Source organism: Bubalus kerabau, chromosome 19, assembly GCF_029407905.1.
Source record: "Bubalus kerabau isolate K-KA32 ecotype Philippines breed swamp buffalo chromosome 19, PCC_UOA_SB_1v2, whole genome shotgun sequence".
Classification (NCBI taxonomy): Eukaryota; Metazoa; Chordata; class Mammalia; order Artiodactyla; family Bovidae; genus Bubalus; species Bubalus kerabau.
Genome location: NC_073642.1, coordinates 31793804 through 31820795, shown reverse-complemented (window position 1 = coordinate 31820795; position 26992 = coordinate 31793804). Strand labels below are relative to the sequence as shown.

The 26992-nt window shown below is 43.3% G+C and overlaps 1 protein-coding gene and 1 non-coding gene across 7 annotated transcripts; both read right to left on the bottom strand.

Moving 5' to 3' along the window:
• Positions 1-451: 451 nt before the first annotated feature.
• On the bottom strand, positions 452-26774 carry FBXO22 (F-box protein 22). Of its 6 annotated transcripts, none has more exons than XM_055555968.1 (8): positions 26649-26774; positions 25940-26078; positions 16247-16333; positions 15303-15441; positions 11627-11791; positions 10706-10819; positions 4329-4494; positions 452-1639 (listed from the first exon to the last, which is right to left on the bottom strand). In XM_055555968.1, the coding sequence occupies exons 3-8, from the start codon at positions 16298-16300 to the stop codon at positions 1222-1224; spliced, it is 1056 nt and encodes a 351-aa protein (XP_055411943.1). In that variant the 5' UTR covers positions 16301-16333; positions 25940-26078; positions 26649-26774; the 3' UTR covers positions 452-1221. The 6 variants fall into 6 exon arrangements, with proteins under 6 accessions (XP_055411943.1, XP_055411940.1, XP_055411939.1 ...); XM_055555965.1 differs by lacking the exon at positions 26649-26774 and adding an exon at positions 26468-26641 and having other exon boundaries at positions 15303-15398; positions 16246-16333; XM_055555964.1 differs by lacking the exon at positions 26649-26774 and adding an exon at positions 26468-26641.
• Positions 457-580, bottom strand: LOC129634632 (small nucleolar RNA SNORA3/SNORA45 family). The gene has a single exon (XR_008705810.1). It is a non-coding gene; the product is annotated as a small nucleolar RNA SNORA3/SNORA45 family (small nucleolar RNA).
• Positions 26775-26992: the final 218 nt, after the last annotated feature.

The window sequence follows — 26992 nt, the reverse complement described above, 5'->3', positions numbered from 1 at the left end:
GGTGTGCATGTGCCTAGCTAAAAACCAAAGGTGTTATCTGTGTGAACAGGAAAGAATGGGTGTCAGGAGAAAATTGGTATTCTCTGCACCTGTTTTGATATATTTACAAATAATTAGAAATTTAAACTTGAAAATCCTTTTACTGGAAATGTGCCAGGATTTGCTAGCTGACAAATACCATCATCCTGGGTGTTCCTCTTAGCTTCCTTCACTCACTCATGAAAAGTGGTGAAGGAGATGGTGAAGGACACGGAAATATGCCATGCTGCAGTCCATGGGGTTGCACAGAGTCGAACATGGCTGAGCAACTTAACTGAGTTTCCAAGGTATGTTATATTGGTATAAAATCAAAGAAAGGTGATGTAATTGCCTGATCTGCCAACTAGCTATATAGAAGTAGGTGAAAAAGGAATCTTCCGATGCATTTTTTTTTTTTTTTTTTTAATCTCAACATTGATGTTTATTTGCTGGTGACTATGCCCTGAGGGCCACAGTGAGTGACTAAGGTCAGCAGTTACTCTTCAAGGACTCCAGCACACAAAGGCAACAGCTGATACCCAAGTGTGACTCTAGCTTCGATCCTTTGTCCATGATGCAAAAGGAAAATGTTTTCCCTTAGAATATGGATTAGTCTTGGCAATTCATTTGACTAAGCAACTTTATAGAGTACTAAAACAAAACAGTTCTTTAATATACTTATCAAGTAAAAAGTCAGTAATAATTTTGTTACAGCTTCTGAAAAACATGGTGAAACTGTAAAGCAGAGAAAAATTTATCAAGCCATCTGTATAGTTTTCTCTTTTATTAAGGAAGGAAAAAAAATCTTCATGATGCTGCTGAAAGATCGTCTCCCACTGCAGAGGTAGTCATGGAATGTCTCAGCTCTCCTTCCTTTGATGGATCCTTTCTCAGTCTTTCCATGCAGAAGACTATGTAAAGTCCTGTCATACAGCAGTCACACAGCCTGGTGCGCTAGTCATAATTGTTCACTTGTGCCTGATGCAAAAGTTCTCAACTCTGGGTCCCCATTATGTTATATACAAAGTTATCCTTCCTCTAATACATTAAAAACTGCCAAAAAAAATCTTTAGAGTGTCAAAGCTATAAAACAGATACATATAAAGTTTCTTTTGTCTGAAATATACACCTCCCAAGTTTCCATTTTCCAGAAAAGGCAGAGCCTACAAGCCATATATTGTGAAAGCCACTTTACAGGTGGCTTTATTTAGATGACCCAAGGTGAATCAGCGCCATTATTGTTGTATAGCTGTGAAACAGATCGTTATAGTTAAACTCATTACATTTCTTCAATATGAAGTTCCCAGTGACTATGCGATCACATCCAATTTCTCCATTTCCAAAGAACCCAAATAAAGGAACACTAGGAAAAAACTTTCTAAATGCATCAGCCTCCACATTCTTCTTGGCTCTGTAATACTGAGAACCCCTGCCGACGCATGCAAACATGAAGCCAATGGTGTTCTGCTCTGGAATGTCCGCTGCCTTGAGGCGCTGCATTGCGGCGTCAGCAGTCTTCTCGTCACTGACATCCTCGCTGAGGAGCACTGTGGCACCCTGGACTTGGTGTCCGCTAAATGACAGTCCGACCACACCAGTGGCATCAATGTCCAGGGGGCTCCTAGGAAATTAGAAAGGTGGTGACGTGTCATGAAACACAATTCAGATTTACACTGTAAAAGAAAAGAAAACTCCCAATTCTCACTGGTTGAGAAGTGCTGCCTTAATTTACGGTTAGTCTGAGGTGCTCTCTCCCTGATCAGAGGTAAGGCAGAAAGGGTTGAAAATGAAACTACTGAAATTAAAACAATACAAGAATGCAGAAGGCAGATCTGGGAGAAGAAAGCAATTATTTCTTCAAACATAGATACAAAGGGGCCAATGCATCACCACAAAGATTCTAAAATCCAGCCTGGGCTTTAGAGGGGAACAGCATCCTTACCTTACCCTCTTCCTTAGAAAGGAACCTTACAACTTTACTCATATATACAATGCTGAAGCTTTCGGCATTATTTACAGCTTCAGTACCTTTTTTATCTCCTACCTCAGCTTGTCAAATTTAATATTCAATCATGGAGGATAATTTTATTAGAACCCATAATTCCAGAAGTTTTAGCTCTCTTCTATTTGGTCCATAAAGAAACAGGTTACACTGCTGTGTCTTATTTATTGCTTTGAGCCAGTAATTAAGTTTAATCTGAAGGAAAAAATCATACATTTTCTTTTTGTTTCTATTTACCTGGCATTTTTTAAAATGAAATACTTTATGGTTACTAAAGAAAATATAAAGTGTTAATAAAGTTGTAACACCCACTGGGGGAAACCAAGTAAGTACCTTTTTTTATCAGGCTTAGCAACATCTGAGTCTGTGAACAGGCAGGATTCACTGGGTTAAAAAGAAACTGAGACTTAAAAGGCATAAGCAGGAGGTCCCTTAAGGCTAACCAGTGGCAAAACGGGTCTCTGAGGGGCAGAATCCATCTTCCGGAGTCTGCTGCTGCTCCTTTAACTTTATTGCATTTCCTCTTCAGTGTCCAATGGCGACAGGTGTCTCCTGCCTAAAAGAATCAGTCTTCTTTTTTTTAGAGGGAGAGGGGTTTACATCTGGACACCACTAACATGAAGCACTGATATACTCGATGGCTTCCCTTACTCAATGACACAGTATAAAGACCACATTAATGTGTCACGTAAAAGGGTAATGATTGCTGGAGGGTGTATCTCCCCATATTAGGTAGAAAGGGTGTGTTATATACAGACAGCCATGCTAAACTAACTGGCCAGCATCTCAGATGGTACATGTCTGAATGAGATGGCATTTCAAAGATAAACTGTAAGCTAATCACCATTGCCCTATCCGTATATAATTTAAAAGTGAAAGACAATAAGGAAGATTAAACAAGAGGGGAAATAACCCACACACAGCGACCAAGAATCAGGTATACTTATGCATGAAATCCAGTGCTTAGAGTTCAGTGCACTTGGCTTTCCTCCCTTCTTCCTCAAGTTCCAGGAAACTCAACTTAGCATCTGCTTTCCCTGACCTCTTGGTGCTGACAACCAGGATGGAGATTATGACTGGGATGATTTAAATTGCTCTTAAAGATACTGATCTCTAACAGTCCGTCTCCATGTCACTGCTCTAGGGTCCAAATACTAAAAATGAATACACAAACAACGAGGTTTGCAGGAAATATTTGGGGTCGGGGGAATGTTTCATTTTCTTCCTTTTGGAACAGCTGGTATTTATGTCCACTTAATTAGCTGAAACTCAAAATACTACATACTTTCAATGGACATGGTAAAGTAGAAATAGTTCAAGATAGAAGAGCAAATATTTTTATCTTTGAAAACAGATGCCTTAGTAATAAAATCAAAGAGATATCATTTTTGAACTTGAAAAAGCCTTTCAAAAGATCTAGTATAGTATTTCCCAAAATGTGTTCCAAGCAATATTGCTTATACATGGAATCTGAAAAAATGGTACAAATGAACTGATTTACAAAACAGAAATAGTCATAGACGTAGAAAACAAACAGGGTTATCAAGGGGGAAGGAGGGGGGTATAAACTGGGGGCTGGGATCGACATACACACACTATATAAGATAGGTTAGTATATAGCACAGGGAACCCTGTTCAATACTCTAATGGCCTATGTGGGAATAGAATCTAGAAGAGTGGATGTATGTGTAACTGATTCACTTTGCTGCACACCTGAAACTAGCACAACACTGTAAATCAACTACACTCCAATAACATTTTTTTAAAAATCTAATACAGTATTTTTTAAAATGTGTGCTGAATAATACCAGTAGGCCTGCAAGATGCTTCAGGGACAAAAGGTTCTGTGGCCAAATGTATTTAAGAACTGCTACAAGTAACAGTATTACCCCTCCCTCTGAAAGATCCAAAGCACTGAGCACAGTACTAGGGGTTCCAAGAAGTTTTACCACAAAGCTGTGCCACTGAACCACACATTTCCTTTAGAGGAGAGCAGAACCAGAGAGGAAGTGATATGCTGTAGTTACAGAGTGATGGAGCCATCAAGAAACGCAATAATGTTGAAGGTCAATTTTAAGGAGAGTGTAAATCCAACTAGGAATAAATTCTTAAAAGGATAACATATATAAATTTTGTTCTTCAAAGATAAGCAAAATTACGCTGTGTAAGCCCTTCAACCTATGTCTGCTGCAAAATGGGATGAACTATTAGCAATCCTTTAAACATGATTTTTAAAAAACCCAAAGTAATGTAAAGCTGAGAACATGACCCATCCCTGCAGAAGAAGTCAAAAGCACTTCAAACATACTTTTCAGAAGTCAGCGACGCCAGGTTGTCCACCTGGCCTCCAGCCAAGAGGACATTCATATCACTGAAAGTGCTGACGACTCGCTGCAGGTAATTACTGGCTCCCACCTTACAGCAGTTATAGCCAAATACAAGGACCACGCGAAGCTCAGGGTTATCTAAAAGACCTGCAGAAAAACGAAGAGTGACAATCTAAAAAGAGAGTCTTTGAAAGAAATCCTTAAAAAGGAATTGTGAATCATTTTTCAAAATGAAATGTTGTTGCTAATGTCTTATATGCCTAATTAAGTACAACTTAGTGCTTAAGCTGTCAAGTCTTCCATTTTTTTTTTGCAAGCTCTAACATTACTCAAAACCTTTGCTATAATTAATTTTTAACCATTAAGAAAATTAAATGGCTATTTGAAAATAATATAGTCAACCTTCAACACAAATAAGGAAGTAGCTGTGTAACCGAGTAGCACCCCTTGGTGGGCCTGGGCACAAGCCATCTCCACTCAGGCCGCCGCCTGCCATGGAAGGGAACACTGGTTTACAAAACAGAGTTAGATGCAGTGGGAATTTAAACGTCCAGAGAAAATGAGATGCCACGTACCCCCTGTAGAGGGTTGAATGTGATCTCCCCCCACATTCCCAGGAACGAAGAATGTGACCCAACTTGGGAAAAGGGTCTTTGCAGGTGTGATTAAGGATCTTAAGATGTGATCATCGGGACTGTCTAGGTAGGCCCTAAATACTACACAAGTATCCTTACTAGGGAGAGGGCAATGGCACCCCACTCCAGTACTCTTGCCTGGAAAATCCCATGGATGGAGGGGCCTGGTGGGCTCCAGTCCATGGGGTCATGAAGAGTCAGACATGACTGAGCAATTTCACTTTCACTTTTCCCTTTCATGCATTGGAGAAGGAAATGGCAACCCACTCCAGTGTTCTTGCCTGGAGAATCCCAGGGACGGGGGAGCCTGGTGGGCTGCCATCTCTGGGGTCGCACAGAGTCGGACACGACTGAAGTGACTTAGCATAGCATCCTTACTAGAGAAACAGACAGAAGAGGCAGTGTGACCTCAGAAGCAGAGACTGAAATGATGCAGCCGTAAGGAATGTCAGTGGCACCAGAAGGAGGAAGAGAAAAGAGATCCCCGCTCCCGGAACCGCCTGACTCCAGCCTTCTGGCCTTCTGTACTGAGACAGAATAAATGGTGCTTTAAGCCACTGAAGTTTGCAGTAATTTGTTACAGCAGCCTTAGGAAACCAAAACACCACTAAAATACAGGCCTTATCCACATATTCCAGGAGAGAGAAGGTGGTTAACCATGGGAAACTCATTCCAAAGCAGGGAAATACTCAATTCTGGAGCCCTTCTGGGATGTAATTCTGGAATGAAAAGCAGCTACCACTAGAGGGCAGCACAGTCTGGTCAGGAGGCAGGCAGGACACACACATCCCCAACAACCTCCCAGGCTTTCATATGTGCCTCTGGCACCCTGTTCATAGACTATCAATTTGAAATCTGACAAACAGGTGGCTCTGGGAGAGGAAAAAGAAAAAAAAAATCAAACACCTGACCCACATTTGAGTATCCACTGACTCAGCCACATGACTTCCACCTTCATAGGGTAAAGGCTGCCTGAAGTAAAGCTCATTCAAGCAAGCTGGGGTGGGGTGGAGGTGAATGACCAGTTCCTAACACGAAGTAATGACTTCTCCAGGGAGACTGCCTCTGGTCCATTTCTAATTCTCTCCATAGCATCACTGATTTGGACGGTAAGAAAGTGAAAGTGAAGTCACTCAGTCGTGTCCAACTCTTTGCGACACCATGGACTGTAGCCTACCAGGCTCCTCCAACCATGGGATTTCCCAGGCAAGAATACTGGAGTAGGTTGCCATTTCCTTCTCCAGGGGATCTTCCTGACCCAGGGATCGAACCTGGTCCCCTGCACTGCAGGCAGACTCTTTACTTAAGTCTGAGCCACCAGGGAAGCCCACATTGCATGGAGAGTAAGAATATTAGTAAAAGCCAGTACTTTCAAGACACCATATACCCCAAACCATTACTAAAGGGCTCTTTTTCTCCACACAGACCAGGCCAGCAAATTTTCAGAAAATGTTTCTTTTTCTTTTTCCAGAATGACTATTTCAAGTCAGAAGAGGCCTGTGGGGTCAACAGTGTAGTCTTATTTTACAAATAAAGGCTGCTAATCTCAGGAAAGCGACTGGCCCAGGACATCTTAGCAGACTCGACCCACCTCTCTTGACTCTCAGTTTTAAGTTTTAGAAACCTGAAGACTTCTAATCTCTCCCCTTCCCACTGTTTTCTAAGCTCTAGACTCTTTTACAGTTGCCGACTAGGCACCACCCTCGTTCAGCCAGCGCATACCCGGTGCTTTCAACGTCTCCCTCCAGCGGTCTTGTTCTACAGCCGACCACGCACACACACACTCATCTAGAAACCAGACCCACTTCCCTCCACCCAACTCAGAGAACAAGTCCACCGCAGCCCAGGCTGGCTGCCTGTCAAGGCAGACAGGTCTCTATCATGTACCGGAAGGAAGGTTCAAACGCCACGCCACTCAAAATTGAGAGGCCTAAGATTCATGAGCCTGAGAAGATGACCACCCAGCTCATTTTGAGAGGCACTGCCTTCAGTCCTGCCTCTGGTGAAACAAGGGGGTCCTCTACTCGGTACAAGTGTCTCAGAACGTTCAACTTCAAGAAAGCAGGCTAGCCATCTTCCCAGCTCTGATGTTTGCTGGGCAGATGACACACTCAACCAGTGAGCTCCAGGTCCCTGTTCCTGGAAATCCAGCGTGAGACGGAAGTCACAGCAGACGGTGCCTGAAGGGCACGTGGGCCAGCCATTCCCTTGGCAGCCCCAAACACGGTTCGATCGCACACAGTGCTCAGTGCCCAGGCCTCACTGGCTTGGATCCTACCACTGCTATTTTAAGGAATCACAGCTGGGGTGATGCCACTGGTGTTCATAGAGAGACATGGTATGAAACAGCTTGCAAGACCCAACGTGTTTACTGTAAAGGCATATGGAGCCACTAGAATGTATCACAGTTCTCGGAAGACTGGGTAGAGTTCTACTTCTGTCCTGGCTCAGCAAACCAGGGCCCCACCTCTAGCAAACGCTGACAGTCTGCACCTCAGGTACATGGCCCTGGCTGCACTCTGCCTCTCCTACATGTGAGCCTCAACTCAGAATTCCTCCACCGATCGTCTACATATCTTTTTTGTAAGCTGCCTTAAATTCATTTTCAAATAAGGCAGAATATAAATTCATTATAGATATGATCAAGCTGGAAGGTTAAAAGGAAAAAACTAAAATCTAGACACCAAGACCAGCATCAGATTCAGGAAAGCCTACTATGAAGAACTATTCCAAAGACCAGCCAGGACTGCCTGAAAAAACTTTAAGTCTGTGTGTTCAGATTTCTATTCTTTTTAGAGAAACCTCTCTCTGAAGACAGCTCTTTTATGAACTATTTGAAAGTGATATAATCTAAACGCATGTAGAATATCGATAATTACTTTAAATAGGTACGCAACAAGCAACAAAGTTTTATTGTATAGCACAGGGAACAATGCCCGGGTAACTCAGCTGGTAAAGAATCCACCTGCAATTCAGAAGACCCCAGTTCGATTCCTGGGTCGGGCAGATCCACTGGAGAAGGGATAGGCTACCCACTCCAGTCTTCTTGGGCTTCCCCAGTGGCTCAGCTGGTAAAGAATCTGCCTGCAATGCAGGAGACCTGGGTTTGATCCCTGGTTTGGGAAGATCCCCTGGAGAAGGGAACAGCTGCCCATGGGAGGGACATGCTGGCATCACGTCAGGGTCAACCAATCAGCAACATCAGCTGCTGAACCTCCTTCCCCTCCTCCTCCAATTACTGTGCCAGCTCCTTTTTCTTCAATCACCATTACCTGGTGTTCCCAAATTTCCATCTGTGGCTGAGACCATTCTCTTGAGCTTCAGACCCACATATTAACTGTCGAATCAATGTTCCCATCTCAGATTCAACGTGTCCAACCCAGAACTGGCAGTCTGACTCTTCTGACCTCCGTCCCCGTCTATTCTGTTCCTCAGAGCGCCTGCCGTGGCAGAAACCTGGGTAGCAACACTGCCACCCTCCTCATTCTCAACTCCCAACGTTTAAATCCATCACCTCAACCTCGATTCCACCTCGAAACTTCATCGTGAATCCATCCATGTCTCGAAACTCCACTTGTCACAACCACAACAGCCCTGATCTTCCTGCATCCTCTCTCGTGTCCCTCCAAAATGAGCACGCCACAGCCAGAGGGGCAGCTTCAGAAGACTTAGCTGGCTGTGCCCCTCCTCTGCCTCGAGTCCTGGCTTGCCGCTGTCCTTATGTACATAAAAAGCCTTGGTGTGTCCCCACAAGGCGGAGCCGGCCCCAGCCTGCCTCCTGGCTCACACCACACTCCCTCCCCTTCCATCTCACTGTTCTCCAGACACACTGGAACGCCTTGTATTTCATAAATGAGCCAGTGGCTGCACAGCAGTCCTGAAGGTGAGCTGCCAGGCCCTTTCTATTTCCTGTCCTTTGATCTATTTTTGTCAATAACCGGGAAAGAAGGCACAATACTTGTACGATCCTCTTCCTGACTCCACATGTGAGGGATTCCTGCCCACTCCAGTTCACTCCTCCTCAGGGCTCTGCCCAAATGTCACTTTCCCAAGACCCCAGGGTGGATTAAGTCCTGTGCTTATGTTTGCCAGCACTTCTGTGCATCCACTCAGTAACACTCACACATCGGTGTACCGCATTCAAAGTCAGCCTGGCCCGCTGAACCGGGAGCTCCAGGAGGCATCTCCACGGCCCCGCACATGCAGGCCTGGCAGAGCATCTGCACACGAACAGTTTCCAATGAACCAACACTGGCTTTTACAGAACATGGTATTTCTGCTTTCACTTCGAAAGAATCAAGTGCTGGCCCATCTACATGTGTATATCTATATATTTTTTTTCATTCCAGAGACTATTTTTTAACATGGAGTGGATACCATACAGATCTCAGAACAACCTGTGTCTCTTTAGGGCTTCACTTGTGGTTCAATCGGTAAGGAATCTGCCTGCAATGCAGGAGATCGGAGTTCGATCCTAGGTGGGGAAGACCCCCTGGAGAAGGAAATGGCAACCCACTCCACTATTCTTGCTGGGGAAATTCCATGGACCGAGGATCCTGGCGGGTTACAGTCCACGGAGTCACAAGAGTTGGACACAACCTAGCGACTAAACCACCACCACCACGCCTCTTTTAAAAAACACGCCATTTTGTTAAGTTCTTCAAAAAGAAAGTAACCAGGGTATGTGTGTGTGTATTATATATATGTATATTTATATATATAAAGTAATATGTACTGGGATGCTGGGTCTGATTATGACACACCCTATATACAAGGTCTAGAAGGACTATAATATCTCATGCAAGGTCCCTGCCCATCTCGCAGGAGGCTGAGGGGGCTTTGTTTATTCACCACACGCTTTCCACACACCACCTTCTACTCAGAGCAGCCAAGTCTACAACGCAGGGGAACACAGCCCAGGCACCAAATCTGGCCCCTTGCCTTTGCATATAAAGTTTTACTGGAACAAAGCTGATTTTTTGTGTACTGTCTACAGCTGCTTCTGTGCTCCAATGGCAGAGCTGAATAGACGCCACTAGGCCGCATGCCTGGTGAAGCCTGAAACGGTCACTACCCGGCCTTTAGAGAAAGTGTGCTGAGCCTGTGGGACACTTGAGGAACAGAGTGCCGTCCACGGCCACAGAACGTGGCTGGCAAGCTGCGCCGGGCATCTGGCTCAGGGCTGCAGGCTGGGGCTCTGTGGAGAAGGGATGCCCACATCACAGCCTCCCTCCCTGCCCCCCTCAAATGCCTCCATCTTCCTGTCCACATACAAGGCAACAGTCCAAACAGAGAAGTACAGAAAATAGTACAGGAAAGGATAGAGATTACCATCTCAATCTAGGCAAAGCCTCAGTTTCCAGAAGGTCATGAACAGGATGAAAACAATGCCTTGGAATAAGTCAAAACTGTTGCCAGCAAACAGTTCAGCGAAAGGACACCAATAAAATCACATCACAGAGCAGAAAAATGCGGGGCTCTTTTTCCTGTCACTTTTCTGATTCCTATACTTACAGCCACAATGCAAACAAGGTCTAAAGCAAATCCAGTAACTATTTGATTATAAAATAGATGGTTACTCCCACTCAAGATTTTGAGTCTTTCTTAAAAATGGACAAAACTAGGCTTCTAGCTTCAAGCAGTGCTACCACGAAGACCTCAACCATGGATCCCCAGGCTACTTTAAAACAGAAGAAAACATGCCCAGGAGGCACCGTACTCACTTCCGGACAAAAAAAAGAGACAGCACAGAAGAAGAAACCATATGATCTTCAGCAAGAGCACCAAGTCAAAGGCCAAACAAGTTCCTCTTAACAAGTTAACCCCAATCAGTTCACCTGCAGAGTAGATGAAAGGCCTTAGCGCTGCTTTGCTTGAATAGTTTAATGCTTCCTATATTAAATTAAGCTTTCTCATTAGTGCTTAGAAACGGAGCCAACCCTTTCTATCAACTCTCATGCATGACCTGTCTACATCAGCCAAGTCTCCTGCCTGGTATTTCCTAGTAAACCTTTGTCTGATAGACTTTGCTTTAACTTACACTATCTGCTGCTGCTGCTGCTGCTAAGTCGCGTCAGTCATGTCCGACTCTGTGCGACCCCATAGACGGCAGCCCACCAGGCTCCTCTGTCCCTGGGACTCTCCAGGCGAGAACACTGGAGTGGGCTGCCATTTCCTTCTCCAATTAAACTATCTCTAAAACTTATCAAATTCATCACACTTATTTCTTTCTAATTAGTCGGTATTGAACTAACCTGTATCTTCTAGTTTTTTTAAACAAATGCTTATTACTATCACAAAAGAGAAATAAAACCTTAAACTTTTCAGCTTCAAAAAACAAAACAGGACAAAATGATAAGAAAATATTCAAAGAGGAAGAAGTCCTTCAAAATTCAGAATTAAATACAAGGGAGTTTTTAATCAATGGAGGATGTGGAAAATTCATCTCTAGTTCTCTCAGGTTTTAATGTAAGTAAAATAATTTAAAAAGTGGGTCTATTCTATCAAAACTATTGCACCAGCCTCTGTTAATCACTAGTTTGAACTGTCCATCTCTGCAGTAACTTGTACTTAATTCAGACTCTCTTGCGAACAAACAAATCAATCAACAATGTGGGCAATTAATGGTAAATGTAACAACTTACCTACTTCAGTGAGCTGATGCCTTTCTAGAGTTAATTTCTTTGGATCCTTAATAAAATGAAAGGTCTTTATTTTTATTCCTTCAATTTGAGGAAATAATAGAGCGAAACCAGATTCTCCAATCTCTATCTCCTGAGGTCGATTGCTGCGTGATCCTATTGGTGTCACTAGGAAAGAAGTTAATCCATTTTGTGAACAAATTCAATGGAGGCAGCCTCACCTCATACACATTACCCAGCCACACCCAGGGGACTGCGGCTCAGTTTACTAACATCGTCAATAAGATAATAGGCCACTTCCCAAGTAAAAGTTTCTCAGCTTTCACATGTTTAGGAGTAGAAGGTCATGATGCCTACAGTTTGCTTTCAAACTGTTTAGAAAGAAATGTTTTCATAAACACAGAAAAAGCACATGTTTTTCACAATGGTGATCTAGATGAAGGCATATGGGTGTTTACTGTACTATTCTATTATTCTGCCAACTTTTCTATAGATTCAAAGTTTTGCTAAATAAAAAGTTGGGGAGGTAGTAATTACAACTTCACAGCAATTCTACTTCAAAAACATTTATCATCAATGGCTGTTTTAGAAATAGTTACTAATTGTAGCCTAAGAAAAAGGAATCCAATCAGCTGCCGTGGTGGAAGTGTTGTTGTGACATGTGTGGAACTGGCTCAAAGAAAGCACTCAGCTGCAGGGGAATGAGAATCAACAGACAGGGTGAGGAGTGGGTCCAGGTCCCGAATAAAGGGAGTTGGAATGATACTCCCTCCCAACATCAAGATAACACGGGAACTTAGGGAGAAAGATGCGCAATGCTCTGAGCGTGAGAGGAAGGCTTCAGGTAGACTGCCCACCCCTCACTATGGGGTCATGGAGGCAAGAGTGTCGCCTGGGTCTGCCTGCCCTCTCCTGTCCCTGACCCCCAACTCAAATTTTAGAGTTTCTACTTGCTCATGCTTTGAGGAAGTCACAGCGGGCAGCGTGACTGCACGCACACAGGCCCAACAAAATTAACTCAAAGAACAAAGAACTCAAAGCTGTTTTTATAGAAGCACTTGATAATAACTAATAATGGGTAACTAGATCACTCATTTAAGGAAAAATTAAGAGTTAAAAGAAAATCAGTCACTGCCATCCTTTTTTCAATCCAATGAGAAACAAAATTTGTGATGAAGGGGCTGATATAATAATATAGGAGCAGGAGCTAATTGCAGGAGGCATGAAACAGTCCCCATCAACCATGTATCTACCCTTCAGATCAGATCAGATCAGTCGCTCAGTCGTGTCTGACTCTTTGCGACCCCATGAATCACAGCACGCCAGGCCTCCCTATCCATCACCAACTCCCGGAGTTCACTCAGACTCACGTCCATCAAGTCAGTGATGCCATCCAGCCATCCCATCCTCTGTCGGCCCCTTCTCCTCCTGCCCCCAATCCCTCCCAGCATCAGAGTCTTTTCCAATGAGTCAACTCTTCGCATGAGGTGGCCAAAGTACTGGAGTTTCAGCTTTTGCATCATTCCTTCCAAAGAAATCCCAGGGCTGATCTCCTTCAGAATGGACTGGTTGGATCTCCTTGCAGTCCAAGGGACTCTCAAGAGTCTTCTCCAACACCACACTTCAAAAGCATCAATTCTTCAGCGCTCAGCCTTCTTCACAGTCCAACTCTCACATCCATACATGACCACTGGAAAAACCATAGCCTTGACTAGATGAACCTTTGTTGGCAAAGTAATGTCTCTGCTTTTGAATATGCTATCTAGGTTGGTCATAACTTTCCTCCCAAGGAGTAAGCGTCTTTTAATTTCATGGCTGCAGTCACCATCTGCAGTGATTTTGGAGCCCAGAAAAATAAAGTCTGACATTGTTGCCACTGTTTCTCCATCTATTTCCCATGAAGTGGTGGGACCGGATACCATGATCTTCGTTTTCTGAATGTTGAGCTTTAAGCCAACTTTTTCACTCTCCACTTTCACTTTCATCAAGAGGCTTTTGAGTTCCTCTTCACTTTCTGCCATAAGGGTGGTGTCATCTGCATATCTGAGGTTATTGATATTTCTCCGGGCAATCTTGATTCCAGCTTGTGTTTCTTCCAGTCCAGCGTTTCTCATGATGTACTCTGCATATAAGTTAAATAAACAGGGTGACAATATACAGCCTTGACGAACTCCTTTTCCTATTTGGAACCAGTCTGTTGTTCGATGTCCAGTTCTAACTGTTGCTTCCTGACCTGCATACAAATTTCTCAAGAGGCAGATCAGGTGGTCTGGTATTCCCATCTCTTTTCCACAGTTGATTGTGATCCACACAGTCAAAGGCTTTGGCATAGTCAATAAAGCAGAAATAGATGTTTTTTTGGAACTCTCTTGCTTTTTCCATGATCCAGCAGATGTTGGCAATTTGATCTCTGGTTCCTCTGCCTTTTCTAAAACCAGCTTGAACATCAGGAAGTTCACGGTTCACATATTGCTGAAGCCTGGCTTGGAGAATTTTGAGTATTACTTTACTAGCGTGTGAGATGAGTGCAATTGTGCGGTAGTTTGAGCATTCTTTGGCATTGCCTTTCTTTGGGATTGGAATGAAAACTGACCTTTTCCAGTCCTGTGGCCACTGCTGAGTTTTCCAAATTTGCTGGCATATTGAGTGCAGCACTTTCACAGCATCGTCTTTCAGGATTTGGAATAGCTCAACTGGAATTCCATCACCTCCACTAGCTTTGTTCGTAGTGATGCTTTCTAAGGCCCACTTGACTTCACATTCCAAGATGTCTGGCTCTAGGTCAGTCTGTAAACACTTGAAATCCTTTGTACTTCCCTGCACAGGACTTAATATCCAATCAAAAGTCTTTCAGTGAAGATTACAAATGCCAATTGTGGAGTAGTACTGAGGGCAACAAAGTAAAGGATCACAGCTAACATTCACTCCCTGCTCACTACATGTCTCTATTCTAAACACTGCACGTGTGCAATTCACTGACTCCTCAGACTCTCTGGGAAAGGTGCTGTCAATCACCCCCATGTCAGAGAGGGGGAAACGGAAGCTCCATGAGGTCAGCGACTCGCTCAAAGTCATGCAGACATAGAGTGGTATAGCTGAGATTTCCACCCAGGATCGGAACCACTGCACCATGATGGCCTCAATGGGCTCTCCCTCCCCCACGAGCTAGAGAACAGTCAAAAATAATTAAAAGCAGCAAAAACTCACCAGGAGCAAACCTAAAAAAGAAAACTTCATGCTATACGCTTCAAATAGTGGCAGCCAAGGAGAGAAAGAGAAGTGTCTGAGGAAGGTTGAAGGCAGCTCCTGCCCAGGCCGACCTCACCTCCACCCACCAGAAAGAGTTCTGGCTGAACTGCCAGAAGTGGGAATCCTCACTAATACTTTCTAATTTGTAGACAGGATGAATGAGATCTTTGTCTTTCTCTGAATGGCTACTGGGAAGATATGAATTATTAATACATGTGGCTTATATGGACAACCCTGAGATTTGAAATATTAACCACAATAACCTAAGGAACATGAATGTAAGTCAAATATAACTTGAAGGTATAGAAGGCCAACGTTATTGTACTTCGGATGGCCAAAAACATAAATCTGCTTTAAGCTACAAATAACCTACCGATCCATAGGACCCCACATTAATGAAAGCCAGGAAATCAAGTTGGTATTCTCTTACCTACAATTCCTGGGGTAGCAATCCCAAGGACTTGGCATTGTTTTGGGAAGAGCTTCTCAAGGGCAAACGCCGCTTCCATAGTAGTTCTTTTCCTGGCTGCAGTAATACAGAAGATTATCCAGGCCATCCATTTAAGGTCAAATTTGATGAGGAAAATAAAAGCAAATATTAAATAAAGTTTAAGTCACTTAACACTAGAACACATTACAAGGACGTCTAAAAGCTTTGATTAAAAACAAAAGTCGTGTTTTGTTGTTGTTATGAGTCCCTGTTTTATAAGTTAAATTCTAAATCTGACCTTCAGCACTGCCAGTTTGTCTTTTCCAGTTGCTCACATACTGCTTTTGCCTCAATGACACAAGCAGTAGCCGCTGAATTTCAGATGTACTATTCTTTCTGTTAAGCTGATACGAAATCATGACTTTTCTAGAGCACAGTCATCTGGAATCAAATCACACAATGATAATCCACTAAGTCTTAACTCTGGGGTCAGTGTGCCCATCATGGGACACAGTCTGCTTCTTCACTTAGCAAGCCAAGAAGAATGCACAGTACTGCCAGAGAACTTCGGTAAATAGTCATCCAACACAATAAAAGGCTTGAACAGCCAAAGACAGACATTCCATTTTAATAGTAAAATACAAATGCCTGCACATGCAAGTCTTTCAAAATGAGAAAACAGCTCTCCAAAGAACTTGTGTCAACTGCACCACAAGGTTAGGGATCTCTGGACAGACTCTCTGAATCTTTAGACTGCAAGCTGTGCAATCTCGGACGCCAACGCTTCCCCAAAAGTTCAGAGACGCTATATTCCTGCATTCTTCAGGGAGCAGGCCCACAGCCTCAGAAAGTCAGTAACTCTCAGGATGAAAACAGTGCTCATCTCCAAACAGAGGTGCACAAGGAAGCAAGAGCATCCAAAACTTTGTCCTCTGCTGCTCACCTCTCTTATGGCCACGACACTCCTCCAGATTAATGAAATTTTCTGAATCAGCCATGTAAAGAACTGTCTGTGGTAATATATGGACATTCTGCAAAGGAAAAAAGAAAAAAAACAGAATTTGATCACACAAATCTACCAATGCTTTTGTGGAGCTTTTCGAGCTTTCGAGTGGAGCTGCCCTGCAAACTGCTGTCGCCCTACCCTTCTTCAGGCCAGGGTTGGTGTTCTGAGTCCATCTACTCATTCGTGTTTCACTCACGCTCTTTCCTTTTCAGTCCATTCATTTGTTGAACATATATTATTTCTTGAGGTCACACTCATTCCAGCCTGACTCAGGAAGTTCATTTTCACAATAATTTACGCTCTTAGACAAAAACATTAAGTACCAGCAAAAGATTCCACTGGCTCTATGTGAACAGGTATCACAGCAACAGAAACATCTCAGCAAGAGGAAAGGTACAGACTTGTATCACTCCTCTTTTCTTTGCCAAATTAAATAATCCAGGCCTTCACTTCCGGCTTGGTAACTAGTTCCTACAGGAATCTATCGCTCACCATTATCTGGACAAGCTCACGTCTGTATTTATCCTTCTGCAGCTTTCTTCCTTTTGCTGAAGATTGTTTTTCTCCTAAGAAAGAGCTAAGTGCCACACTCCATAAAACCTTTTCCTAGACTTCCTAAGGACCTCTGGCCTCGTGTGTGACACCTGTCTTCCTAGTCCTTCTTACTTGTGCCTTATCTCTTACAAGGGACAGCTGTAAGCCCTTACAACCTGGGCTTATTCAGACTCATGTTTTCCACCAAAATACATATAACAGACAAGTGGCAAAGCAGCTCAACTAAATGAAAAGGGTGTACACAGTTTTCCTCCTAAGCTGGTTACTTTCAAAGATTTTTACTATCAAAATGGAAGGAAGAAGATAGCATTCAGCAAAGCCTCAATAGGAGTTAAATGAAAAAGAAATGTTGATCTGGGAAAGTTAAGTTGTTCTGGAGTAGATTCCATATAGACAAACTCATAAAAGATACTGAGACAATGATGACCCTGTACTGGCCTCAGGGCTGGATAATGAACTATGGATATAGTTTCTGTGGTCCACAAGGCATCTTCAAAGAATATAATTTGGGGAGTAGGGGGCAAGATAACAGTAATAAGACCTTCAGCCCACATCCTACACTCCAAATTTACAATTATTTACAGAGGAACTACTGATGGGAACAACCTCAAGACTAATGGAAAAAAATTTCCACAGCTGAAGACATACAGCAGGAACCACCATGAGAAGGCAGAAGGGGGAAACTGGAGATACAGCACAGCGGAGACCACACCCTGAACAGGCAACCTACAAATGTGAGGATAATCACAACCGCAGAGGCTGTCCCCAAAGAGGAAGGGATCCGAGCCCCACACTGGACCCCCAGCCCATGGGCCCTAAAGCCGGGAAGATGAGGCCCTAGAACATCTGGCTCCGAAGGACAGAAAGGCTTGTGTACAGAAGAGCCAGAGGGCTGGAGGAAACAGAGACTCTATTCACAAAGGGTGTACACAAAATCTCATATGCTCTGAGTCCAAGCTCAGAGGCAGTAATTTGAAAGGAGGCTTGGTCAGATCTTGGAGAGCCTCCCGGAAAAGCAGGAGGCAACGGGGACTCTCCCCTAGGGACAGAGATGCTAGCAGCAGCCATTCTGGGGAGCTTGTTCTACCAGGAGGACCCTGATGCCGCTAGCACCACTGTGGAGTCCCTCGTCTAGCCTATTAGTGCCGCGGGCTTACCTACCTACCAGCCCTGGTCCTCCCTTGGCCACAAAGCCAACTGCACTGGAACCCAATGCCACCCGCCAGCAGCCTCCACATGAGCTCCTGGCAGCCAACCGGGCTTGGGGGCCAGCCCTGCTACCAGCACACCCACAGCAGCCAGCTCCGCCACAAGAGATGAACCCTCGCAGCCCACATGAGGGGTGCTCCTAGAGAATACAGCTCTGGTGATCAGAGAGAACTGTGCTTCTGGGCCCCCTAGGACATCTGCTTCTCCAAGATCAGGAAGCATAACTGATCTACCTGATATAAAGAAATAAAAACAGAAAATCAGGAGAAATGAGGTGACAGAGGAGTATGTTCCAAACGAAGGAACAAAACAAAATCCCAGAGGGAGAACTAAGTGAAATGAGATAAGCAATCTACCTGATACAGAGTTCACGGTAATGATCAAAAAGACACTCAATGAACTCAGGAAAAGAATGGATGAACACAGTGAGAAGCTTAAGAGTGACTTATAAAGAAGCAAACAGATCAGAAATACAGTAGCTGAAATAAATTTAGCTACAATAGAAGGAATCAACAGTTGATTAGAAGACACAGAGAAATGGATGAGTGAAGTTAAAGAGTAGTAGAAACATCTCAAGCTGAAAAAAAAGAAAAAAAATCTTAAATGACAGTAGTTTAAAAAATCTCTGGGGTAACATCAAGAGTACTAACATTCACATTACAGGAGTCCCAGAAGTTGAGGAGAGAGAAAGTGACAAGAGAAGTTACTGGAAGAATAATAGCTAAAAACTTCCCTAACCTGGGAAAGGAATATCCAGATCCAGAAAGCACAGATCCCAAACAAGAAGAACTCAAAGAGGTCCACACCAAAGCACATTATAATCCAAAGGGCAAAACTTAAAGCGAGACTCTTAAAAGCAGCAAGAGAAAAACAACTAGTTATGTACAAGGGAACTCCCATAACATGGTCAGTTGACTTTTCAGCAGAAATTTTGCAGGGCAGAAGGGAGCAGCAAAGTATGTTCGATGTGATGAAAGGAAAAAACCCACAATCAGGAGTAGTCTATCCAGCAAGGCTATCATTCAGATTTGAAAGAGCAATAAAGAGTTTCACAGACAAGCAAAATCTGAGTTCAGCACCTCTAAGTAGAATTTACAAGAAATGTTTAAGAGACTTCTCTAAACACCTCACCTGGAAATATAAAAATCTAGAAGGAAGGTTAAAAGACAAAAGTAAAGTAAAATCATCAATATCCACAAAAAGTTGTTAAGGGATACAGAAACCAAAAAAAGGGAAAATACGATGTCAAAAATAATAAAGGGTGGGGGTGGATGTAGGTTTGTTTGAAATGTGTTCAAACTTAAGAATCACCACCTTAAAATAATCACACACACACAGAGGACAAAGGAATCCAAACTTAACACTAAAGACAGTCATGACATCACAAGGGAAGCAAGCAAAAGAAGGAAAAAAAGGACTACATAAACAATCAGAAAACAGTAAACAGGAGTAAGTACATACTTAATTTTTATTACTTTCAATGTAAATGAACAAAATGCTCCAATCAAAAGACACAGACTGGCTGAATGGGTAGAAATTTAAAATAAGACCCATATATATGCTGCCTACAAGAAACTCACTTCAGATCTAAAGACACACGCTGAGAGTAACGGGATGGAAAAAAAGTGTTCCATGGAAATGGATATGAAAAGATAGGTAGCACTACTTTGATAAAGAGATTGATACAACAAGATATGACAATTGTAAATATATATGCACCCAAAAAGAGAACACGTAAATACATAAAGCAAGCAGAAACAAAGGGAGAAAGTGCCAGTAACATCATAATAGGTGGGAACTTTAACACCCCACTTATATCAATGAACAGAATCGTCCAGAGAGAAAATCAACAGGAAACACTGGCCTTGAACAATACATTAGGACAGACAGACTCAATAGATATAACATATAGAACATTCCATCCAAAGGCAGCAGAATACACATTATTTTCACGTGTACAAGGAACATTCTCAAGGATAGATAACATGCTAGGCCACAGAACAAGTCTTAATAAATTAAGAAGTCAGAAATCACATCAAGAATCTTTTCTGACCACAACACTATGAGACTAGAAATTAACCACAACAAAAGGAAACACTGGTAGGCCAAATATGCAACTAAGTAACCAATGGGCAACTGCAGAGGTCAAACACCTGCTGACAAATGGAAATGTGAACACAGCCCAAAAATGGTTCCAAGAGATAAGTGTACAGCAATACAAGCCTACCTCAGAAGACACGAAAAATCACTATTTAAAAACCTAATCTTACACTAAATGAACTAGAAAAAGAATGCAAAAAAACCAAAGTTAGCAGAAAAATCATAAAGCTTAGAGCAGAAATAAATGAAATAGAGACAGTAAAATAATAAAAAAAGATCAAAGGAACTAGGAGCTGGTTCTGTGAAGATAAAACTGACAAAACCTTTAGCCAGACTCATCAAGAAAAAGAGCCCAAATCAATAAAACAAAATGAACAAGGAGCTATTACAACTGACCCCAGAGAAATACAAAAAGATTCAAAGAGATTACTATGAACAACTATAAGCCAACAAGATAAACACCTAGAAGAAAGGGATAAACTTCTAGCAACACATAATCTCCCAAGAGTGAATCAGAATGAAACAGAAAATATGAACAAACCAATTACTGACAATGAAACTGAATCAGAAATTTAAAAACTCCCAACAGACAAAAGTTCAGGAGCATAGAGCTTCACCAGTGAATTCTATACCAAACATTTAGAGTTAACACCTATCCTACACAAATTATTCCCTAAAAATGAAGAGGAAGAACGACTTCCAAACTCATTCTTATGACATATACCCTGTACCAAAACCAGATAAAGACACCACAAAAAAGGAAAATTACAAGCTAATATCCCTGATGAACAAAGATTCAAAACTCCTTAAAAAAAAAATCAGCACATCAAATTCAATAATACATTAATAGAGTCATGCACATGATCAAGTGAAATTTATCCCAGGGATGCAAGGATAGTTCAATATATGCAAATCAGTCCATGTAATACACCACATTAACAAAATGAAGAATAAATACCTGATCATCTCAATAAATGCAGAAAATTTTTTGACAATACTCAGTATCCATTTATGAAAATAACTGTACAAACTGGAGACAGAGGGAAAACACATCTACATAGAGGACAAAAATCACAGCTGAAATCATACTCAACAGGGCAAAGCTGAAAGAAAACAACTCATAACATAAGGAAAAAGACAAAGATGTCCACTCTTGCCACTTACTCAACATAGTATTGCAAGTTCTAGCCATGGCAATCAGACAAGAGAAAGAAACAAAAGGATACAAATTTGAAAGAAGAAGTAGAACTGTCATGGTCTGCAGATAACACGACACTACATACAGAAAACCCTAAAGACACTACCAGAAAACTACTACAGTATTAAATGAATTCAGTAAAGCTGCAGGATCCAAAATTAATATACAGAAATTTGCTGTGTTACTATATGCTAACAATGAACTATCAGAAAGAGAAATAAATAAAATAATCCCCAAAGAGTAAAATAACTAGGAATATAACAACCAAGACATAAAGGACCTATACTCAGAAAATCTTAAGACACTGATGAAAGAAACTGAAGATGACACAATGGAACAATATACTGTGGTCACCAAATGGGAGAATATTGTGAAAATGACCATCTACCCCAATGTAATCTATACATTCAGTGCAATCCCTACAAAAATACCAATGACATTTTCATATAATCTAAATCAATAATCTAAAATTTGTTTTGATTACTGTAATATAGTTTGAAATCATGGAACATGATACCTCCAGCCTTGCTCTTTTTTCTCAAGGCTGTTTTGGCTATTCAGGGTCTTTTGTGTTTCCATACAAATTTTAGAGGCTAAAATCCAAAGAACTATCATTTGACCAGCAATTCCACCTCTGGGTATTTTTCTGAAGGCAAAAAAAAAACTATTTTGATAAGATATATGCTGTAAAGAGCAATATTGCATAGGAACCTGGAATGTTAGATCCATGAATCAAGGCAAATTGAAAGCGGTCAAACAGGAGATGGCAAGAGTGAACATCGACATTTTAGAAGTTAGCGAACTAAAATGGACTGGAATGGGTGAATTTAACTCATATGACCATTATATCTACTACTGTGGGCAAGAATCCCTTAGAAGAAATGGAGTAGCCATCACAGTCAACATAAGAGTCCTAAATGCAGGACTTGGATGCAATCTCAAAAACGACAGAATGATCTCCATTTGTTCCCAAGACAAACCATTCAATATCACAGTAATCCAGGTCTAGGCCCCGACCAGTAATGCTGAAGTTGAATGGTTCTATGAAGACCTACAAGACCTTCTAGAACTAACACCCAAAAAAGATGTCCTTTTCATTATAGGGGACTGGAATGCAAAAGTAGGGAGTCAAGAAAAACCTGTAGTAACAGGCAAATTTGGCCTTGGAGTACAGAATGAAGCAGGGCAAAGGCTAATAGAGTTTTGCCAAGAGAACGCACTGGCTGTAGCAAACACCCTCTTCCAACAACACAAGAGAAGATTCTACACATGGACATCACCAGATGGTCAATACCGAAATCAGATTGATTATATTCTTTGCAGCCAAAGATGGAAAAGCTCTATACAGTCAACAAAAACGAGACCAGGAGTTGACTGTGGCTCAGATCATGAACTCCTTATTGCCAAATTCAGACTTAAATTGAAAAAAGTACAGAAAACTACTACACCATTCAGGTATGACCTAAATCAAATCCCTTACGATTATACAGTGGAAGCAACAAATAGATTCAAGGGATGAGATCTGATACACAGACTGCCTGAAGAACTATGGACGGAGGTTCATGACACTGTACAGGAGGCAGGGATCAAGACCATCCCCAAGAAAAAGAAATGCAAAGAGGCAAAATGGTTGTCTGAGGAGGCCTTACAACTAGCTGTGTATAGAAGAGAAGTGAAAGGCAAAGGAGAAAAGGAAAGATATACCCATCTGAATGCAGAGTTCCAAAGAATAGCAAGGAGAGATAAGAAAGCCTTCCTCAGCAATCAATGCAAAGAAATAGAGGAAAACAATAGAATGGGAAAGTCTAGAGATCTCTTCAAGAAAATGCGAGATACCAAGGGTACATTTCTCACAAAGATGGGCCACAATAAAGGGTAGAAATGGTATGGACCTAAAAGAAGCAGAAGATATTAAGAAAAGGTGGCAAAACTACACAGAAGAACTGTACAAAAAAGATCTTCGCGACCCAGATAATCATGATGGTGTGATCACCAACCTAGAACCAGACATTCTGGAATGTGAAGTCAAGTGGGCCTTAGGAAGCATCACTATGAACAAAGCTAGTGGAGGTGACGGAATTCCAGTTGAGCTATTTCAAATCCTGAAAGATGATGCTGTGAAAGTGCTGCACTCAATATGCCAGCAAATTTGGAAAACTCAGCAGTGGCCACAGGACTGGAAAAGGTCAGGCAATGCCAAAGAATGCTCAGACTACCACACAATTGCACTCTCTCACACGCTAGCAAAGTAATGCTCAAAATTCTTCAAGCCAGGCTTCAACAGTACATGAACCATGAACTTCCAGATGTTCAAGCTGGATTTAGAAAAGGCAGAAGAATCAGAGATCAAATTGCCAACATCCGTTGGATCATCGAAAAAGCAAGAGTATTCCAGAAAAATATCTACTTCTGCTTTATTGACTATGCCAAAGCCTTTGATTTTGTGGACCACAACAAACTCTGGAAAATTCTAAGAGATGGGAATACCAGACCCCCTGACCTGCCTGAGAAATCTGTATGAAGATCAGGAAGCAACAGTTAGAACTGGACATCAAACAACAGACTGGTTCCAAATAGGGAAAGGAGTACGTCAAGGCTGTATATTGTCACCCTGCTTATTTAACTTCTATGCAGAGTACATCATGAGAAACGCTGGGCTGGATAAAGCACAAGCTGAAATCAAGATTGCCGGGAGAAATATCAATAACCTCAGATATGCAGATGACACCACCCTTATGGCAGAAAGTGAAGAACTAAAGAGCCCCTTGATAAAAGTGAAAGAGGAGAGTGAAAAAATTGGCTTAAAGCTCAACAGTCAGAAAACTAAGATCATGGCATCTGGTCCCATCACTTCATGGCAAATAGATGGGGAAACGGTGGAAAATTGTGACAGACTTTATTTTCCTGGGCTCCAAAATCACTGAGGATGGTCACTGCAGCCATGAAATTAAAAGACCTTTGCTCCTTGGAAAAAAAGTTATGACCAACCTAGACAGCATATTAAAAATCAGAGACATTACTTTGCCAACAAAGGTCCATCTAGTCAAAGCTTTGGTTTTTCCAGTAGTCATGTATGGATGTGAGAATTGGACTATAAAGAAAGCTGAGCACCGAAGACTTGATGCTTTTGAACTGTGGTGTTGGAGAAGACTCTTGAGAATCCCTTGGACTTGGAGATCCAACCAGTCCATCCTAAAGGAAATCAGTCCTGAACATTCATTGGAAGGTCTGATGCTGAAGCTGAAACTCTAATACTTTGGCCACCTGATATGAAGAACTGACTCATTGGAAAAGACCCTGATGCTAGGAAAGATTGAAGGCAGGAAGAGAAGGAGACGACAGAGGATGAGATGTTTGGATGGCATCACCGACTGAATGGGCATGAGTCTGTATAAACTCCCGAAGTTAGCGATGGACAGGGAGGCCTGGACTGCTGCACTCCATGGGGTCACAAAGAGTGGGATACGACTGAGTGACTGACTGAAGTGAACTGATGCACTGCAGCATTATTTACAATAGCCAAGATATGGAAGCAACCTAAGTGCTCACAAAGAGATGAATGGATAAAAATGTGGTACACTTACTAGACAGTGTATTAAAAAGTAGAGACATCACTTTGCCAACAAAGATCTGTATAGTCAAAGCTATGGTTTTTCAGGTAGTCATGTACAGATGTGAGGCCTGGACCATGAAGAAGGCTGAGTGCAGAAAAATTGATGCTTTCAAATTGTGGTGCTGGAGAAGTCCAAATTCCTTGCACTGCAGAGATCAAACCAATCGATCCTAAAGGAAATTAACCCTGAAGATTCATTGGAAGAACTGATGCTGAAGCTAAATCTCCAACACTTTGGCCACCTGATGTGCAGAGCCTATTAACTGGAAAAGATCCTGATGCTGGGAAAGACTGAAGGCAAAAGAAGGGAGCAGCAGAGGATGAGTTGGTTAGATAGCATCACCAATTCAGTGGCAGTTTGAATAAACTCTGGGAGTTGGTGATGGACAGGGAAGCCTGGCCTGCTGCAGTCCATGGGGTCACAGAGTCGGACACGACTGAGCAACCGAACTGAATTGAAAATGCCCAGTATGTGGAGAATGGTCAAAGAAACCATGGCTCATCCTTACAATACGCAGTCATTAAAATTGCTATTTATAAAGTCTTCATGCCCCGAGAAAAATTTCCCTAAATTACAGAATAGCATCACCAACTCAATGGACAGGCGTTTGAGTAAACTCCGGGAGTTCGTGATGGACAGGGAGCCCTGGCGTGCCTGAACTGAACTGAAATGCTGTGCTTAGTCGCTCAGTCGTGTCCGACTCTGCGACCCCATGGACTGTAGTCTATCCATGGGGTTCTCCAGGCAAGAACTGGAGTGGGCAATTGCCATTTCCTCCTCCAAGGGATCTTCCCAACCCAGGGATCAAACCCAGGTCTCCCGCATTGCAGGCGGTCTACTTACCGTCTTGAGCCACCAGGGAAGTCAGGCCATATACGAATTGTTTTAAAGTATTTAATCTCAACGACTGACCCACCAACCTTGCAAAGGACTGTACGCGACACCCTTTACTTGCCTCAAGCTCTTCAGCTACCACGCGGACCAGGCAATGCTGCGCCAGATGGCAGGGATCCGACGAGAGCGCGGAGATCCAGGTCACATTCCGATGAGTCCGCAACACTCTGCGCACACACTCCCTCCATAAGCGGCACACGCTGGAGACGCACACGCACAAAGGACTGTGAACGGACGTTCACTTCCCTTTCTCCCGCAGCTCTCTACAGACCTCCCTCCGCTCGCCACCACCCATAACCTCAACAGCAGGAGATCGCTACGGGATCCCGAGTCCCCAGGACGGCGAGGCGTCTAACACCGGTTCGGAGGCAGAGCTGGGGGCGGAGAGAACCGTAGGGGGAAACTGGCTCCTCTGGGAAGGGTCCCCGGGAGCACTACGGCAGGTGTGCAGGGGTACGGGAGCGCCACCTGGGGACACGGGGTCCGGAGCCGGGGTCAGCCCTGGGTCCCGACGGTATCCGCCCACCCACCAGCCCAGGCAAGCCCGAGCCAAGTCCCGAGGTCAGCTTCCCGCCTCCTCTGCCCTCACCCGGCCACCCGCAGCAGCGCCTTAGCGGGCAGGAAGGTGAAGACACGCTCCACCACCTCCGCTAGGTTACTCAGCACGAAGGTGCTTCGCGGGTCTGCGGAGGAGGAGCCGCAGCAATCGCCGCCGCCGCCCACCCGCTCCATGCCTCACCAACCCCACCAACCCCACCGGGAAACAGTACGGCGGCTCGGAGGGAGCGGCTTAGACAGGGCCCTCGGCGCACTGAGCAGGCGCGCGCGCCACTTCCGGCCGATCCGGGGAGGCGGAACTGCTGCAGGGAAGCCCACGTGACTCCAGGCTAGTATGTTTCCGGCGCTGGCTTTGGATGGCGGGCAGGTGTTTGGAAGGGGAGGTTGGCGGACTCAAGAGTCCATGGGGTAGCAGAGTCGGACAGGACTGAGCGACTAAGCACAGCACACACACAGTCACGCGTCCTGTAATTCTTCTGGGACTTTCCCGGAGGCTTCACGGGAAACCAGATCCACCTCATTCTGTGCCGCTCACTGCTCTTGTAGCCGTATTTCC

What these genes read in the sequence shown, in the direction of transcription:
- FBXO22 (XM_055555964.1), bottom strand. Translation starts at nt 26,610, where the DNA reads ATGGAGCGGGTGGGCGGCGGCGGCGATTGCTGCGGCTCCTCCTCCGCA. An exon ending in GCGCTGCTGCGGGTGGCCGG is followed by an intron (nt 26,079 to 26,467) that starts GTGAGGGCAGAG and finishes GTGCGTCTCCAG; the next exon opens with CGTGTGCCGCTTATGGAGGG. An exon ending in GCGTCGCTGACTTCTGAAAA is followed by an intron (nt 1,640 to 4,328) that starts GTATGTTTGAAG and finishes CTAATTTCCTAG; the next exon opens with GAGCCCCCTGGACATTGATG.